The sequence below is a fragment of the Salvelinus sp. IW2-2015 genome, linkage group LG22 (genome assembly GCF_002910315.2).
Source record: "Salvelinus sp. IW2-2015 linkage group LG22, ASM291031v2, whole genome shotgun sequence".
NCBI lineage: Eukaryota > Metazoa > Chordata > Actinopteri > Salmoniformes > Salmonidae > Salvelinus > Salvelinus sp. IW2-2015.
Genome location: NC_036862.1, coordinates 28,789,174 through 28,805,214, shown reverse-complemented (window position 1 = coordinate 28,805,214; position 16,041 = coordinate 28,789,174). Strand labels below are relative to the sequence as shown.

The window sequence follows — 16,041 nt, the reverse complement described above, 5'->3', positions numbered from 1 at the left end:
GATGTTCTGCGTTTTTGACACAAACATCAACTGTACTAGTTGTTCAGGCTCTGGTCTTGTCCATCTTGATTACTGTCTGGTAATATGGTCAGGTGCGACAAAGACCTACCAAAGCTGCAGCTGGCTCAAAATGCCTTGTCGTTAACTGCACACACAAAACTAACATCAACACTATGCATGATAGTCTTTCCTGGTTGAGGAAAGATTGACTACTTCTCTTTTTGAGAAATATTTTTATGTTAAAAATGCCTACGTGCTTGTATAATCTATTTACATACATTTTTGTCATTTAGCAGACACTCTTATCCAGAGCAACTTACAGGAGCAATTCAGGTTAAGTGCCTTGCTCAAGGGCACATCGGCACATTTTTTACCTAGTCAGCTCAGGGATTCAAACCATTAACTATTCAGTTACTGGCCCAAACCGCTTAACCGCTAGGCTACCTGCATACACTTCAAACAGACATGTCCCACCAGACACGCCACAATGGGTTTCTTTACGTTACCCAAACCAAAATGAATGATTTTGACCAGATTTAATGCGTCACCCAGTTATTTATAGAGTCATGCTATCGCGTAATGCTCTGCCACCAGAGGTTACTCAGGCAAAAAGCAAGCTTAGTTTAAAAAGAAACTGATTAAAAATACATATTGTATCACAGATCCTCTCCTCTTTCTAAAAATCTAATTTAACTGTACTGCATATAGGACTATTAATATTTGTATATATGAATAGTGTCTAAATAGTATTTTGGTTTTCTCTTGGTGTCTTACCAATATATAGCTGTTATTTTAATCCCAATTTTTTTTAGGAAGGGTATTTGCTGCATGTGCAGTAGTCCCAGTCGGTATTAGATAGAACGTCGTGGACCCGTTCGCCTGTGGGGAAAACAACCTGTGGTTACCTAGGTTACCCAATTGCCTCACAGCTAAAATGTTAGTTTTTTCAAACAGAATTTTCTTGTTGTCTGCTTGTTTTAGAATATTATAAAACTCCATTAAAGAAAAGTAAAACAGGTCTAAATATTACTTTTCAATGTTGCCTGCTCTCGAGCGTTCTCTGTACTTAGAAAAACCTAATATTGTAGAGCTTCTCTCATGTCCCTTTTCATGATGGCGCTAGCAGCCACGTGAGTGAGTGCTAGTTAGCTCCCGACTGGAACAATAAGCTATCCAAAACCAACAACTCTAACAAACAGACTATACCGCTACAAGTAGTAAGTGGAGTTACAAACTGACTATTCTAAACAATTTCCCACCAATATGCTTGGGTGGCTAATGCTACTTCCTGACATTGCATATATTCAGGGTAAACAACAGACTGCTGCAACCTGATTGGCTGAGCCAGTCCAGTATGGTGGTGGAAAAAGGTGATTCATGAAGAAAGTATGCATATTTTCCCCGTTTTTTCCCACCTTCTCGCCATTAAATCGAGTTAAGGAGGAAATTGACGTCTTTGCTACCTGAATGGAGAATGTTTTATGTACGAACCGGTCCATGGGGATACAAGTGTATAGCAGGCTGCATACATTCCCTTTGGACTGTAAAATGAAGCGACTCAATATCGCCATCTGCCTGCCTTTGGGCTAGACCTTCATCAAGGAGCACAAAGAAATAATTGCATCATTGTATCTTTTTATTCCCTGACGAAGGCCATGCTGCCGAAATGCGTCACTTAAATGAGTTTTTAAATATTTGTTCCATTGAACATGCCATWCAAATAAAGGCATTGTAATTACATGAAGAGTGCCTTGTTTCTCCTTTCTTTTTAAAAACATTAATATCTACAAGGAAGAAGAAAAATCATGACCCTACTGAATAAAGTAAGCAAGTGACATGTATAATGCATTATTATTTAGATTAGTGCATTATAATCTGTCCTTGAACAAAGGCCAATACACAATGCGTTAGGCTTGCACATACAGTGTTTACCTGAGTGGACTAATTCACCACAGGAACATATTTGGAGCAAATAAGGAATTAGCAGTGGAGTGTGGCCAGGGCTGTACAAGTGTCACCATTCCCTCTGCTACAGTGATAAATAAGCAGATTTCCTCAATCAATAATCAATACAAAGACTTCCAAGGCTACCAGGAAGCTAGCTGGGGATCTCGTGAATGCAAATAGTTCAAGTCTCTGGGATGCAACTCACTAGGCATGAGACAGTTTTTTTTACAGTTTGAATTTAAGTGTAAATTCCTGGCTATTTTACAGACGTGTATAAAAAGGTGGTTCTGTGTTTTTGGTGGTAACATTCCAGAGAAGAGAATACGTTAGCCAGGCCAGTACTGTCTGCAACCCCCCTGGAGCGCTTTCTTTCATTACTGCAACACCTCTCCCTAAACACAGACCAGCGTGGGAGGCTAACGCTCCTTCCTTTAACAAACAAACATCTCAAAGAGGCCTCCCTGATGCACCAACATAGGGGAGATGCGGGCCTCAGTATGGATGTGGAAACATTTGCCTACCTGCAACAACCTTCCAAGTAAAGACCCTGCCCACTGTTCTTTTTTGGGTCATTTGTCTTTGTGGAAAATTACAAAGATGGTCATGGTAACAGGACATAACCTATGCTCTCAAAAAGCTATATATATATTTTTTTTTACATGGTCTCTTATGAAACTAGAACAGCCATATTTACCTGAGTTGGTAAATATATTTATTACTGTATATGCAGATCCAAACCACATGGTACCTTTAGAAATTGTGTTTGTATGGGTTGGAAATTGTCTGGTTTGTTGAATGAAAGACATGACATTATCAATGAATATGAAGAACCACAATGGATTTACTGAACAGACAAGAGTTTAAATGGAACTGACCAAGGCCCTATTCAGAAACAACACCAAGCTGTCCCCTACCCCCTATTCACTAGTGTAGATGCAAAATTATTGGTCAATTCCACCAAGCCTATCAGAAGACAAAGTGGCGCTACTACCATATTGCTTATATAACTATCTAATTGTTTCAGGTCTACATGAGGGGTCTATGGGCTAGGGGTCCAATACACTAGTGAACTTCACTCAGGTGACCACTAACCTGGTGCCCTATACTCTAGTGACCTATTAGCCTTGGTTCAAGAGGACGTACCCGTAGCTTCGACCATGCCCTCCAGGATGACCACGATCTCAAACTCCTCCTTATCCATCTGTGCCTGGGACAGCTCCCAGAAGGGGCTCTTCTCGTTGATCTCGTGGGAGATTATGAGTGGGGAGACCAGGAAGAGCCGGTCGTCTCCCGTGTCGAAGCCGATGTTGATGTCCGTCTGGTTGAGAGGGATGAACTCCCCCTCCTTGGTCTGCTGTGAGCGGATCAGCTTGGCCCGGATGGAGGCCTCCACGATGTGGGAGTTGCGCAGGTCCCCAACTCTGAACATGAGACACAGCTTGTTGTCCCGCACAGAAATCACCGCCTTGTGGGAGAACATGAGCGTCTCGGCACGGTTTTTGGGCTGGGAGATCTTCACAAACATGCAGCCCACCATCATGGCATTGACGATGGAGCCCAGGATGGCCTGGATCAGCAGCAGGATGATGCCCTCAGGGCACTTCTCTGTGATGACACGGTAGCCATAGCCAATTGTGGTCTCCGTCTCGATGGAGAAGAGGAAGGCCGAAACGAAGCTGTTGAGGTTCTCAACGCAGGGGGTCCAGCCCTCCTCGTCGCTGTGCCACAGGTCCCCTCGGATCAGGGCGATGATGTACCACAGCAGGCCGAAGAACAGCCAGTTGACCACGTACACCAGAGTGAAGATGAAGAGGCTGAAGCGCCAGCGCAGGTCGACCAGGGTGGTGAACAGGTCGCTAAGGTAACGGTAGGTCTCCTGCACGTTACCGTGGTGAACGTTGCACTTGCCGTCTTTCTGCACATAGCGTTGCCGGGGCTTCTTGACGGAGTCGGCGATGAGGTGGGTGCGCTCGGTGGAGATCTGGGCCTCCCGCATGTGTTTGGGAAGCTTTTGCACCTGGAGAGACACAGAGGAAGAGAGACAGTTCCGCTGAGACATTGGTCACAATATCATTGTCTTCAGTAGTTAATGTTTGGAGCCAGGAGTGACCTGTTCAGGAAAAACACTGGGTTCTCGTTACAGTCTATCGCTTGAGACCATTGTTTTTCCTGGTCAGGTCAAAAGGTCAGCAAAAATGTCTGCCTCTATTCATGTGCAATGTCCCCATATTACCCTTGTTGCTACAATGTGTGAAACGTCCTCATATTACCCTTCTTGCTACAATGTGTGAAATGTACTCCTATTACCCTTCTTGCTACAATGTGTGAAATGTACTCCTATTACCCTTGTTGCTAAAATGTGTGAAATGTCTTCATATGTCTGTGTGAAATGTCTGTGTGGAATTTCCTCATATTACCCAGTGCTGTCACACTGTCATGTTATATGAGAAAATACACATTCTCAACCTTTTAAGTAATTGCTTTGACTTCATCCTCAACCACCTTCAACTGCCACCCTCATTGGGGTACGTGCAATGCCGTCGGGGGTTACGCCAAATAAAAACGTGATTCACATTTAAAAACAGTCCATTTATATTTTCCAATGGGGCTATACATTTGGGTGAGGTTTTTTGATGTTTCTTGCCTGAGTAGCCTTGTTTCACTGGCAAAAATAAAATTAAACCATCTAGTGTTCAGCGAAATAACAACACAATGTCAAATACAGGTAGCCTAGTCAAATAATTAACATCCAATCACATTAACCATTACTCTCTTGTAGGAATTCCACTAACGGTCCGTATGTAGCCAAACGTAGTTGCTGCTCATGTTGGTATCTGTACTGATGGTGCAAAAGAAATGACAGGTAGACATAGTGGAGTGGTAACGCGCATGCAAGCAGTTGCTCTCGACGCCACTTGGGTACACTGCAGCATCCAGCGAGAGGCTCATGCTACCAAGGGAATGCCTGACATTCCTGAATGATCTGAATCTAGGATTACAGGGACTCTCTGAAACTATATTCAATGTGCGGGACAAAATTGAGGCTATGATTAAGAAGTTGTAATGCTTCTCTGTCTACATTAACAAGGACAACACACAGGTCTTTCCATAATTGTATGATTTTTTTGTGCAAATGTACTCAAGCTCACGGACAATGTCAGATGTGATATAGTGAAGCACCTGAGTGAGTTGGGTGTGCAATTACGCAGGTACTTTCCCGAAACGGATGACACAAACAACTGGATTCGTTATCCCTTTCATGCCCTGCCTCCAGTCCACTTACCGATATCTGAACAAGAGAGCCTCATCGAAATTGCAACAAGCGGTTCTGTGAAAATGTAATTTAATCAGAAGCCACTGCCAGATTTCTGGATTGGGCTGCGCTCAGAGTATCCTGCCCTGGCAAATTGRGCTGTTAAGACACTGATGCCCTTTGCAACCACGTACCTATGTGAGAGTGGATTCTTGGCCCTCACTAGCATGAAAACTAAATACAGGGAGAGACTATGTGTGGAAAATGATTTAAGACTGAGACTCTCTCCAATACAACTCAACATTGTAGAGTTATGTGCATCCTTTCAAGCACACCCATCTCATTAATCTGTAGTGAGTTATTCACAATTTTCGATTAGCAAGTAAGGTTTTCTATGTAAGATGGTTAAATAAAGCAAAAGTATTGATTATTATTATTATATTATTTGTGCCCTGGTCTTATAAGAACTCTTTGTCACTTACCATGAGCCGGGTTGTGACAAAAACTCACACTCATTCTTATGTTTAATAAATGTATTGTATAGTGTGTGTGTGGCAGGCTTGCAATGATGGCAAAAAAACAACATTTGAGAGTGCGCTGACCCTGGTGCTAGAGGGGTACGCAGCTGGAGGTTGAATGTTTGAAGGGTACGGGACTATAAAAAGTTTGGGAACCGCTGCCCTGGCTAATTGAAATGAAGGGTCGTGATACTGTAGCTGCACTGCTCCCATAACATTGTGTGAGAGAGTGTCTCTCCAAGCACATGGTGCATCATGACTGTGGGAGGGAGAAGAGAGAGAGACCACAAGGGTATGGGGCCTTCATTCCTCATTGTTGGCCCAGCTCCAGACAGGCGATCTGTTTCCACTGCTGCGCCTCTCCTGTACCTCACTCCCTATGGGACACTGGCAGGCCTGGATAGGAACATAGGAGGCTGCTAATCTAGTCTCTTTTTTTGCAACCTGCATTGAGTATGATTCAGATCCAGCTCCAAAACTGAAAGAATGGCTCGCTATGTTCAATTGGAGGAATTCAAATTAAAGACATGCCCTTGAAAATACATGCTATAGTCCTGCAAATGATTTAAATATAGATCTGAATACTGTAAGCAGGTTTCCATTGACCCAGGTTTATTCGACAAAAGCAAAACAAAAAGTAATTGTGACACTTAATGGAAACAGCAGATATAGGAGGAATTCTGTAAAGATCTACAACATTTTTATCCATTTGACAGGGGTCGAGCAATAAACTTTATATATTGCGACAAATTATGATGGAAAAGGTTTTTTTTCGAATAAATGCTTGCCCAATAATTTTGAAGGTACACAGTCCATGTGATGTCAACACGTAACGATGAAGCCCCACTCCACATTTAATTCGAAATGCCTACTGCCTGTTAAATCTATCTTTGTAGGATCCTTGTCCTGACTTTCAAAAATGGCTTATTTGCTTTGACTTTTGTGGTTGGCTGAATGCAAGTTTCACCATCCAATTATTTCAGATCTACAGGTGTGCAAGTTTCACCATGGCACGGACCGTGGCGATACGTTGACACGAGAATTATTAGAATATGGTAAATATTAGTAAATTCTTGCATTCTATCCATGCTGGCTTTTGTGGGCTACCTGAGACATGAAACGGATAGGTGGGAGGGCATACAGCCTGTCACCAATTTATTAATCGGCAATTTGTCTAAATAGGTAATGGAAATACATCAACCACTTAATTTTTAATCAACACTGTAGATTCTTTTTAGCTGTGACGTCATTTCGACCAGCTGTTTTTATTGACACAAGACATTTAAATGGAAACGTACCATAGCAGACAATTGTCAAACCTATTTTCTATGAACATTTTGTAAATGTCGACAAAAAAAATCACTGGACAAGTTCATGGAAACATAGCTACTGTTTGAAATTCTAGCTAGAGACTCTTCGTTGTAGTTCTATAAACACACGCACATTAGGAAAGTATTCCATGTACCAGATGTTGCTTTATTGATATATTATATAGTAATGAAAGTTTTGACAGTGAAGTGAAAGACAACACCCATTGACCAATACAGCAATTAGTCACTCAATGACATTGGGATCCTGTGACGTGTGTTTGGGAGAAAGCAGGGGTTACTTGAAACTCTTCTTCATTTAATTTGAGCCATTTTTCTACAGCAGGAAAATAATCATATAGCAACAGGAAATGTGAATTATCATGTGGATTAGAATGGACATTTTTGTAGGGGTTGCTACATTTTTTGTAAATTTCAAAGTGGAATTACAAACTTCAGAATATTTTTTAAACCTTGAATACACTACACATTTTACATTTCCTGCATTGCAAGTTATCCTCCAACAGGGTGAACAAATTAAGATCCTACATCTGTACCTGTACAGTCCTAAATCAAAGACAATGGACCTATTTGTTTCCATTTGAGAGTGTTAAAGAAATTCCTAATTGAGTGATTGATGAAGCCATCACAGACAGTGCTACAGTAGTGCAGCCAGCCCAGAGTCAATGACGTCCCCAGGGCAGATACTCCATAAACAAATTAATTAGCAGTTGCTGTGTGCTGGTGTTTTTCCACAATTGGTTTGCCTCACCACACTCAGGAAGAATAAATTAAATCGCCTCTGGAATAAAGACAAATAACCTGGACTATTTCACCATCCATTATCAGGACATGTGAGTCGTTTTCTCACAATCATCCTCTCTTTCCTTCTCCATGGTAGTGGGCTGAACCATCCATCCTCTTCCGCAGAGACAGTCAGGCACACACACATGATCACCCTTCTAATAGGAAACTCATGATCCACAATGTTTCCCCCTTATATTTTCCCCTTACACCAGACACTTCCATCTTTCACCACCCCCTCTTTCTTTCCCTCTTCCTCGCTCTCTCTCTACCTCCCAGCAGTTTCACACAGGACAATTGGGGGAGGGAGAGGAATGTGTGTGTGTGTATGGAAAACATGTTCTTACTGCTGTGGGTGTGACTCCTATCTCCATGTCGTGGTCCATGTGGACTTGAGAATCTCCTGCCATCCTCAGGTGGAGTTCAACACCTGTGGGGAGAGAGGGAGATGGAGATTCAACAAGCTGTGAATATCCAATGAATTCAGCATTTCACTTTCATTAATGCACAGAATTATGCATCAATCAAATCTCAACAATAGATTGTTTTTCACAATATATCCCCTAAGATCAATCAGGAAAAATCAAGGATCAGGAAAAATTCTGCATAGTCAATACTGCATTGACTGATAACCCTGCAAAAAAATAGTTTTCTACACATATCATGTCAATCACTTTAACGAAATCAGTACTACTATGCCAGTCATCTGTTTGAATAGGAGCCACTACTAACAGTGAGCCTGAATCTTAACAATGCAAGCTCAGGTCTCCATTTTCATGTCAAATCTAGGCTAAAACAGTATATTCCAACAATCATACTATTATTCCATTAAGAATGCAAATCCAGTACATTACTTCATTCATTACTTCATGCTACAGTAGGTGATATGTGAGGACAGTGAAGTCAGTAGTGAGGACATTAAAACAGAGCCTCAGTTCATCATAATAAGACAGACCTTTTTCACCAACACAGAATGCTAATGTGTGGATTAACTCTGGACTCACATGAGAAATGGGACTCACTCTGTTAGCTAATTTGTAATCTCTGAATGAAGCAGTCTCAGCTGTCAGTAGCTACCGTGTTCAACCTTTGTTATCCCCCCGAGGAGGAGAGGAGGAGAACACATCAGTGCCAGTACGCTGCCTGGGCTGAACACCAACCCAACTGTTAAAAGCCCTGATGCTGCACGGACAAGCTGACCACTACTTGAATCACAATAATCACCAGCCTGGACCCTTCACAATCTGTTCACAGCAGATTTTTATGTCTTAATTTCTTTGTTTAAACTTCCCATGTGCCTACAATAATAACTCTTTCGCTTTTTTTGAAGTAACACCATGACATGTGATTTGATGTAGTTTCGAAGACTTCTTTTCGAACAGTAAATGTGGTTTCTTTGTTGTTGTTTTAGGTCTATTGGTGTAATACATTGATCTAGTGACAGACTGCAGTATCTGTGCTCTGATTTTAATGTGCTAGAAATTGTATTTTTAAACATCAATTGCATACTCAAACCGACAGAGGGGGAAAAAAATTATGAATAATATTTTTGGGCAATAGGATTAAATAACACATACGTGACGTCAGCACTACAGATATGAGAGTGGGAGAGGGCAAGTCGATAGGGACTAATTTTAGCTGCAATTTCACAACACCATTTCAGTTATATAAAAGTGTAATGACTGATAGGGTCACTGGTGTTTAAAAATAATCCAATAGAGTGACAGAGAGTATGAACTATGTGTTCCATAATCACCAATCAGCAGAGGTGTGGACCCAAGGCACATGACTTGGACTCGAGTGAGACTCGAGTCACAAATTTGATGACTTGAGACTCGACTTGGTAGAAAATAAAATTTGAGACTTGACTCGGACTTGGAGCCTCAAGACTTGGGACTCGACTTTAACTGCCTAGAAGGCCAGCATCCTGGAATCGCCTCTTCACTGTTGACGTTGAGACTGGTGTTTTGCGGGTACTATTTAATGAAGCTGCAAGTTGAGGACTTGTGAGGCATCTAGGGTCACACGTGCCAAATACAACAAGTGTAGACTTTACCGTGAAATGCTTACTTACAAGCCCTTAACCAACAGTGCAGTTCAAGAACAAGAAAATATTTACCAAGTAGGCTAAAATAAAAAGTAATAATAAAAAATAACACAATAAGAATAACAATAATGAGGCTATATACAGGGGGCACCAGTACCGAGTCAGTGTGCAGCAGTACGAGTAGCAGCAGTGTACACGAGGGGGGGTCAATGTAAATTGTCCAGTGGCAATTTATATGAATTGTTCAGCAGTCTGAAGGCTTGGGGGTAGAAGCTGTTGAGGAGCCTTTTGGTCCTAGACTTGGCGCTCCGGTACCGCTTGCCGTGCGGTAGCAGATTAAACAGTCTATAACTTGGGTAACTGGAGTCTCTGACAATTTTATGGGCTTTCCTCTGACACTGCCTCTTATATAGGTCCTGGGTGGCAGGAAGCTTGGCCCCAGTGATGTACTGGGCCGTTCGCACTACCCTCTGTCGCGCCTTACGGTCAGATGCCGAGCAGTTGCCATACCTGGCGGTGATGCAACCAGTCAGGATGCTCTCGATGGTGCAGCTYTAGAAACTTTTGAGGATCTGGGGGCCCATGACAAATCTTTTCAGTCTCCTGAGGGGGAAAAGGTTTTGTCGTGCCCTCTCCACGACTGTCTTGGTATGTTTGGACCATGATGGTTCGTTGGTGATGTGGGCACCAAGGAACTTGAAACTCTCGACCCGCAGCCCCGTCAATGTTAATGGGGGCCTGTTCGGCCCGCCTTTTCCTGTAGTCCACAATCATCTCTTTTGTCTTACTCACATTGAGGGAGAGGTTGTTGTCCTGACAACACACTGCCAGTTCTCTGACCTCCTCCCTATAGGCCATCTCATCGTTGTCGGTGATCAGGCCTACCACTGTTGTGTCGTCAGCAAACTTAATGGTGGTGTTGGAGTCGTGTTTTGCCACGCAGTCGTGGGTGAARAGGGAATACAGGAGGGGACTAAGTACACACCCCTGAGGTGTTAAGGATCAGCGTGGCAGATGTATTGTTGCCTACTCTTACCAGCTGGGGGCGGCCCGTCAGGAAGTCCAGGATCCAGTTGCAGAGGGAGGTGTTTYGTCCCAGAGTCCTTAGCTTAGTGATGAGCTTCATGGGCACTATGGTGTTGAACGCTGAGCTGTAGTTGATGAACAGCATTCTCACATAGGTGTTTCTTTTGTCCAGGTGAGAAAGGGCGGTGTGGAGTGTGATTGAGATTGCGTCATCTGTGGATCTGTTGGGGCGGTATGCGAATTGGAGTGGGTCTAGGGTGTCCGGGAGGATGCAGTTGATGTGAGCCATGACCAGCCTTTCAAAGCACTTCATGGCTACCGACGTGAGTGCCATGGGTCTGTAATCAATTAGGATGGTTACCTTCGCTTCCTTGGGCACAGGGACTATGGTGGTCTGCTTGAAACATGTAGGTATTACAGACTCGGTCAGGGAGAGGTTGAAAATGTCATTGAAGACACTTGACAGTTGGTCCGTGCATGCTTTGAGTACACGTCCTAGTAATCCGTCTGGCCCAGCAGCTTTGTGAATGTTGACCTGTTTAAATGTTTTGTTCACATAGGCTACTGGGAGCGTTATCACACAGTCATTCAGAACAGCTGGTGCGCTCATGCATGCTTCAGTGTTGCTTGCCTTGAATCGAGCATAAAAGGCATTTAGCTCGTCTGGTAGGCTCGTGTCACTGGGCAGCTCACGTCTGGGTTTCCCTTTGTATTCCGTAATAGTTTTCAAGCCCTGCCACATCCGACGAGCGTCAGAGTCGGTGTAGTAGGATTCAATCTTAATCATGTATTGACGCTTTGCTTGTTTGATGGTTCGTCTGAGGGCGTAGCTGGATTTCTTATAAGCGTCCAGATTAGTCTCCCGCTCCTTGAAAGTGGCAGCTCAGCCTTTAGTTCGATTCGGATGTTGTCTGTAATCCATGGCTTCTGGTTGGGATATGTACGTACAGTCACTGTGGAGACGACGTCGTCGATGCACTTATTGATGAAGCCAATGACTGAGGTGGTGTATTCCTCAGTCATATGAATCCCAAAACATATTCCAGTCTGTGCTCGCAAAACAGTCCTGTAGTGTAGCTTCCGCGTCATCTGACCAGCTCTGTATTGAGCGAGCCACTTGTACTTCCTGCTTTAGTTTTTTCTTGAATTCAGGAATCAGGAGGATATGATTGTGGTCAGATTTGACAAATGGAGGGTGGGGGAGAACTTTTTATGTATCTCTGTGTGTGGAGTAAATGTGGTCTAGGATTTTTTRCCCCTGGTTGCACATGTGACATGCTGGTAAACATTTGGTAAAACTGATTTAAGTTTGCCTGCATTGAAGTCCCCGGCCATTAGGAGCGCCATTTCTGGGTGAGCATTTTCTTATGGCCTTATAGAGTTGGTTGAGAGCAGTCTTGGTGACAGCTTCGCTTTGTGGTGGTAAATAGACGGCTACGAATAATATAGATGAGAACTCTCTTGGTAGATAGTGTGGTCGACAACTTATCTTAAGGTACTCTACCTCAGGCTAGCAATACCTTGAGACTTCTTTAATATTAGACATCGCACACCAGCTGTTATTGACAAAAAGACACACACCCTCACCCCTTGTCTTACCAGAGGTAGTGTCTCTGTTCTGCCGGTGCATGGAAAATCCTGCCAGCTCTATATTTTCCTTTTCTTCGTTCAGCCACATCTCAGTGAAACATAGGATGTTACAGTTTTTAATGTCCTGTTGGTAGGATAATCTTAATAATAGGTCATCAATTTTATTTTCTAACGATTGCACGTTAGCAAGGAGGATGGAGTTGGGAGTTTACTCGCTCGCCTCTGGCTTCTCAGAAGGATTCCCAATCTGCGTCCCCTTTTCCAGCGTCTTTTCTTCACGCAAAAGGCGTGGATCTGGGCCTGTTCCAGTGAAAGCAGGATATACTTCTCGTCGGACTTGTTAAAGGAAAAAGTTTCTTCCAGTCCGTGGTAAGTGACCGATTTTCTGATGTCCAGAAGTTATTTTCGGTCATAAGAGACGGTAGCAGCAACATTATGCACACAATAAGTTAAAACATTCTCAAGGTTTGGGTGGTTACTGGCTACATGTCTAAAGACAGCTGTAACATCTCACTGCTTTCAGTATTGTGGGATGAAGATATATTCTGGTGAATTAATAACAGTATTTGTGAGGAAGAAAAGGGCTACCTAGTTGACAAGCATTATTCGGGCAGGCAGCCCTCCAAAGTGATAGTGTTTGGTGCAGACAGACCATGCTTTCCATCTGATCCTGCAACCTCCTGTGCACAGGTAGTTAGGCTGTATGATTCTTCTTGCTTAGAGAAGTGACGGCATGATATCCCTACTTGATATTGGCTGCTAACATGAATCACTTTCAGCTCAAATGCAGGTGTAAAAAAATAGTTTATTTCTGTATCTTAAGTTTTGAAAATGCATTGCCATTTCTGGCTGTATTGACAGGCTACATTTGCGCAGCCATTGTGTGCGCATTCATGTGTGTGCGCAATGCTCGCAAGCTTTGAACCACTGCTTTTTGGGGAATGGGGGTCAAAAACTTTGAGAATCACTGAGCTAGCCGACAGATTTCTGATTTGCTATACAGCTATAGGATCGGGTGCAACACAAACATCAAATTGTAAGGAGAGCATTGCCATAAATAAATATGCAGCTACAAAAAATGTGTGATCAAGAATATCAACTGTTTACTTTGCAAACTCACCAGCAATGGAGCCTCAAGCAACAATTACTAGCATAGTCAAAACTTGACTATGCTAGTAATTACTAGTATGTCAAAATTGCTTGAAATGCATCATTTACTTATGAAGCTTGCATTTGGAATTTGTTGTTAAAATGAATTATTACATAATCAAAATATGTTGTAGACAAAATAATGAAAAGTGCTGTCTGGTAGCCTCAATACATAGACAACTCATTGCATGTATAGCTTATTTCTTATACTTGAGACTTGACTTGAAAAAACGTATGATTAGACTCGACTTGCTCTTAGAATGCACAACTTGGACTTGACTCGAGATTCGACCCATTCTACTTGGGACTCGACTAGAGTCTCTAACCTTGTGACTCGAATAATAGTGTCTTGATTCCACCTCTGCCAATCAGAAAGCAATCACCAGATTGCTTCTACCTGAGAATAACAACACCATCTGATTTGTCTCTGTCGTCATGCTCTAACATTGCTCCATTTTGATCAGTGATAGATGCAAGGCAAGGCATCATGGAGAGAAAATGCAAAGCGGGGTGGAGGAGCGATGGCCCACGTCACACATGAGATCCACACAGGAATACAGTGTTGACATTGACGGATCTAAAGCAAAGGGCAGAGCGACGTGACAGGCATTTGAGACAGACAGACAGGAATACAAGACACACAAGGCCCAGAATAGTGAATGCGTTATAGTGTCGCCAGGTCCTGCTTTCCAAGTCAGTTTAGGCTTTCATGCATTAAACATCTCCCCAGTGACTGGTGAACCCAGGACCTGTGTGCATACTCTGCCTGTGTTTGATTGCTGCTCTGCTCTCACTGCAGACTCACCAGCGGTTGTGCAAACACAGATTCCAGCTCAGCGTTTTATCTTTAAGAGGGTAACAAGCGTTTATCTTGTTACTTGGAGAGCGACAGGACGCTTTGGGTGAATTGGGTTTAGGCTCTGATAGAGTGAGTGCTCATCTGTTGGTGGCGGAGAAGTAAACCTGCAATTGTTCTCTCTCTCTCTCTCTCTCTCTCTCTCTCTGGGACTGCGACTTTAACTGTAGAAGGCCAGCATCCCTGGAATGCGCCTCTTCAACTGTGACGTTGAGACCTGGTTGTTTTTGCGGGTACATTTAATGAAGCTGCAAGTTGAGGACTTGTGAGGCATCTAGGGTCACACGTGCCAAATAACAACAAGTGTAGACTTTAACCGTGAAATGCTTACTACAAGCCCTTAACCAACAGTGCAGTCAAGAAACACAGATCGTTTTACCAAAGTAGGTCTAAAATAAAAGTAATAATAAAAAATAACAAATAAGAAATACAATAATGAGGCTCATATACAGTTGGGGCACCAAGTAACCGAGTCAAGTGTGCAGCAAGTACGAGTAGCAGCAAGTGTACACGAGGGGGGTCAATGAAATTGTCCAGTGGCAATTTATATGAATGGTTCAGCAGTCTGAAAGGCTGGGGGTAAGAAGCTGTTGAGGAGCCTTTTGGTCCTAGACTGGCGCTCAGGTACCGCTTGCCGTCGCGGTAGCAGATTAACAGTCTAATAACTTGGGTACTGGAGTCTCTGACAATTTTATGGCTTTTCCTCTGACACTGCCTTAATAGTCCTGGGTGGCAGGAAGCTGGCCCCAGTGATGTACTGGCCGTTCGCACTACCCTCTGTCGCGCCTACGTTCAGATGCCGAGCAGTTGCCATACTGGCGGTGAGCACCAGTTCAGGATGCTCTCGTGGTGCAGCTTAGAAACTTTTGGGATCTGGGGGCCCATGACAAATCTTTTCAGTCTCCTGAGGGGAAAAGGTTTGTCGTGCCCTCCCACGACTGTCTTGGTATGTTTGGACCCATGATGGTTCGTTGGTGATGTGGGCACCAAGGAACTTGAAACTCTCGACCCGAGCGCCCCGTCAATGTAAATGGGGCCCTGTTCGGCCCGCCTTTCCTGTAGTCCACAATCATCTCTTTTGTACTCACTATTGAGGAGAGGTTGTTGTCCTGACAACACACTGCCAGTTCTCTGACCTCCTCCATAGGCCATCTCATCGTTGTCGGTGATCAGGCCTACCATGTTGTGTCGTCAGCAAACTTAATGGTGTGGTTGAGTCGTGTTTTGCCACGCAGTCGTGGGTGAACAGGGAATACAGGAGGGGACTAAGTACACACCCCTGAGGTGTTAAGGATCAGCGTGGCAGATGTATTGTTGCCTACTCTAACCAGCTGGGGGCGGCCCGTCAGGAAGTCCAGGATCCAGTTGCAGAGGGAGGTGTGTCCAGAGTCCTTAGCTTAGTGATGAGCTTCATGGGCACTATGGTGTTGAACGCTGAGCTGTAGTTGATGAATCAGCATTCTCACATAGGTGTTTCTTTTGTCCAGGTGAGAAAGGCGGTGTGGAGTGTGATTGAGATTGCGTTCATCTGTGATCTGTTGGGG

The 16,041-nt window shown here is 43.5% G+C and overlaps 1 protein-coding gene across 1 annotated transcript in view; it reads right to left on the bottom strand.

Moving 5' to 3' along the window:
* Positions 1 to 16,041, bottom strand: part of LOC111982709 (G protein-activated inward rectifier potassium channel 4) — a 39,645-nt gene that overhangs the window by 12,550 nt on the left and 11,054 nt on the right. Inside the window, exons 2-3 of the mRNA XM_024014317.2 lie at positions 8,177 to 8,259; positions 3,091 to 3,964 (exon numbers count right to left, since the gene is read on the bottom strand). Coding sequence (XP_023870085.1) covers positions 3,091 to 3,964; positions 8,177 to 8,239 — 937 coding nt within the window. The 5' untranslated portion in view covers positions 8,240 to 8,259. The remainder of the gene's footprint in view (positions 1 to 3,090; positions 3,965 to 8,176; positions 8,260 to 16,041) is intronic.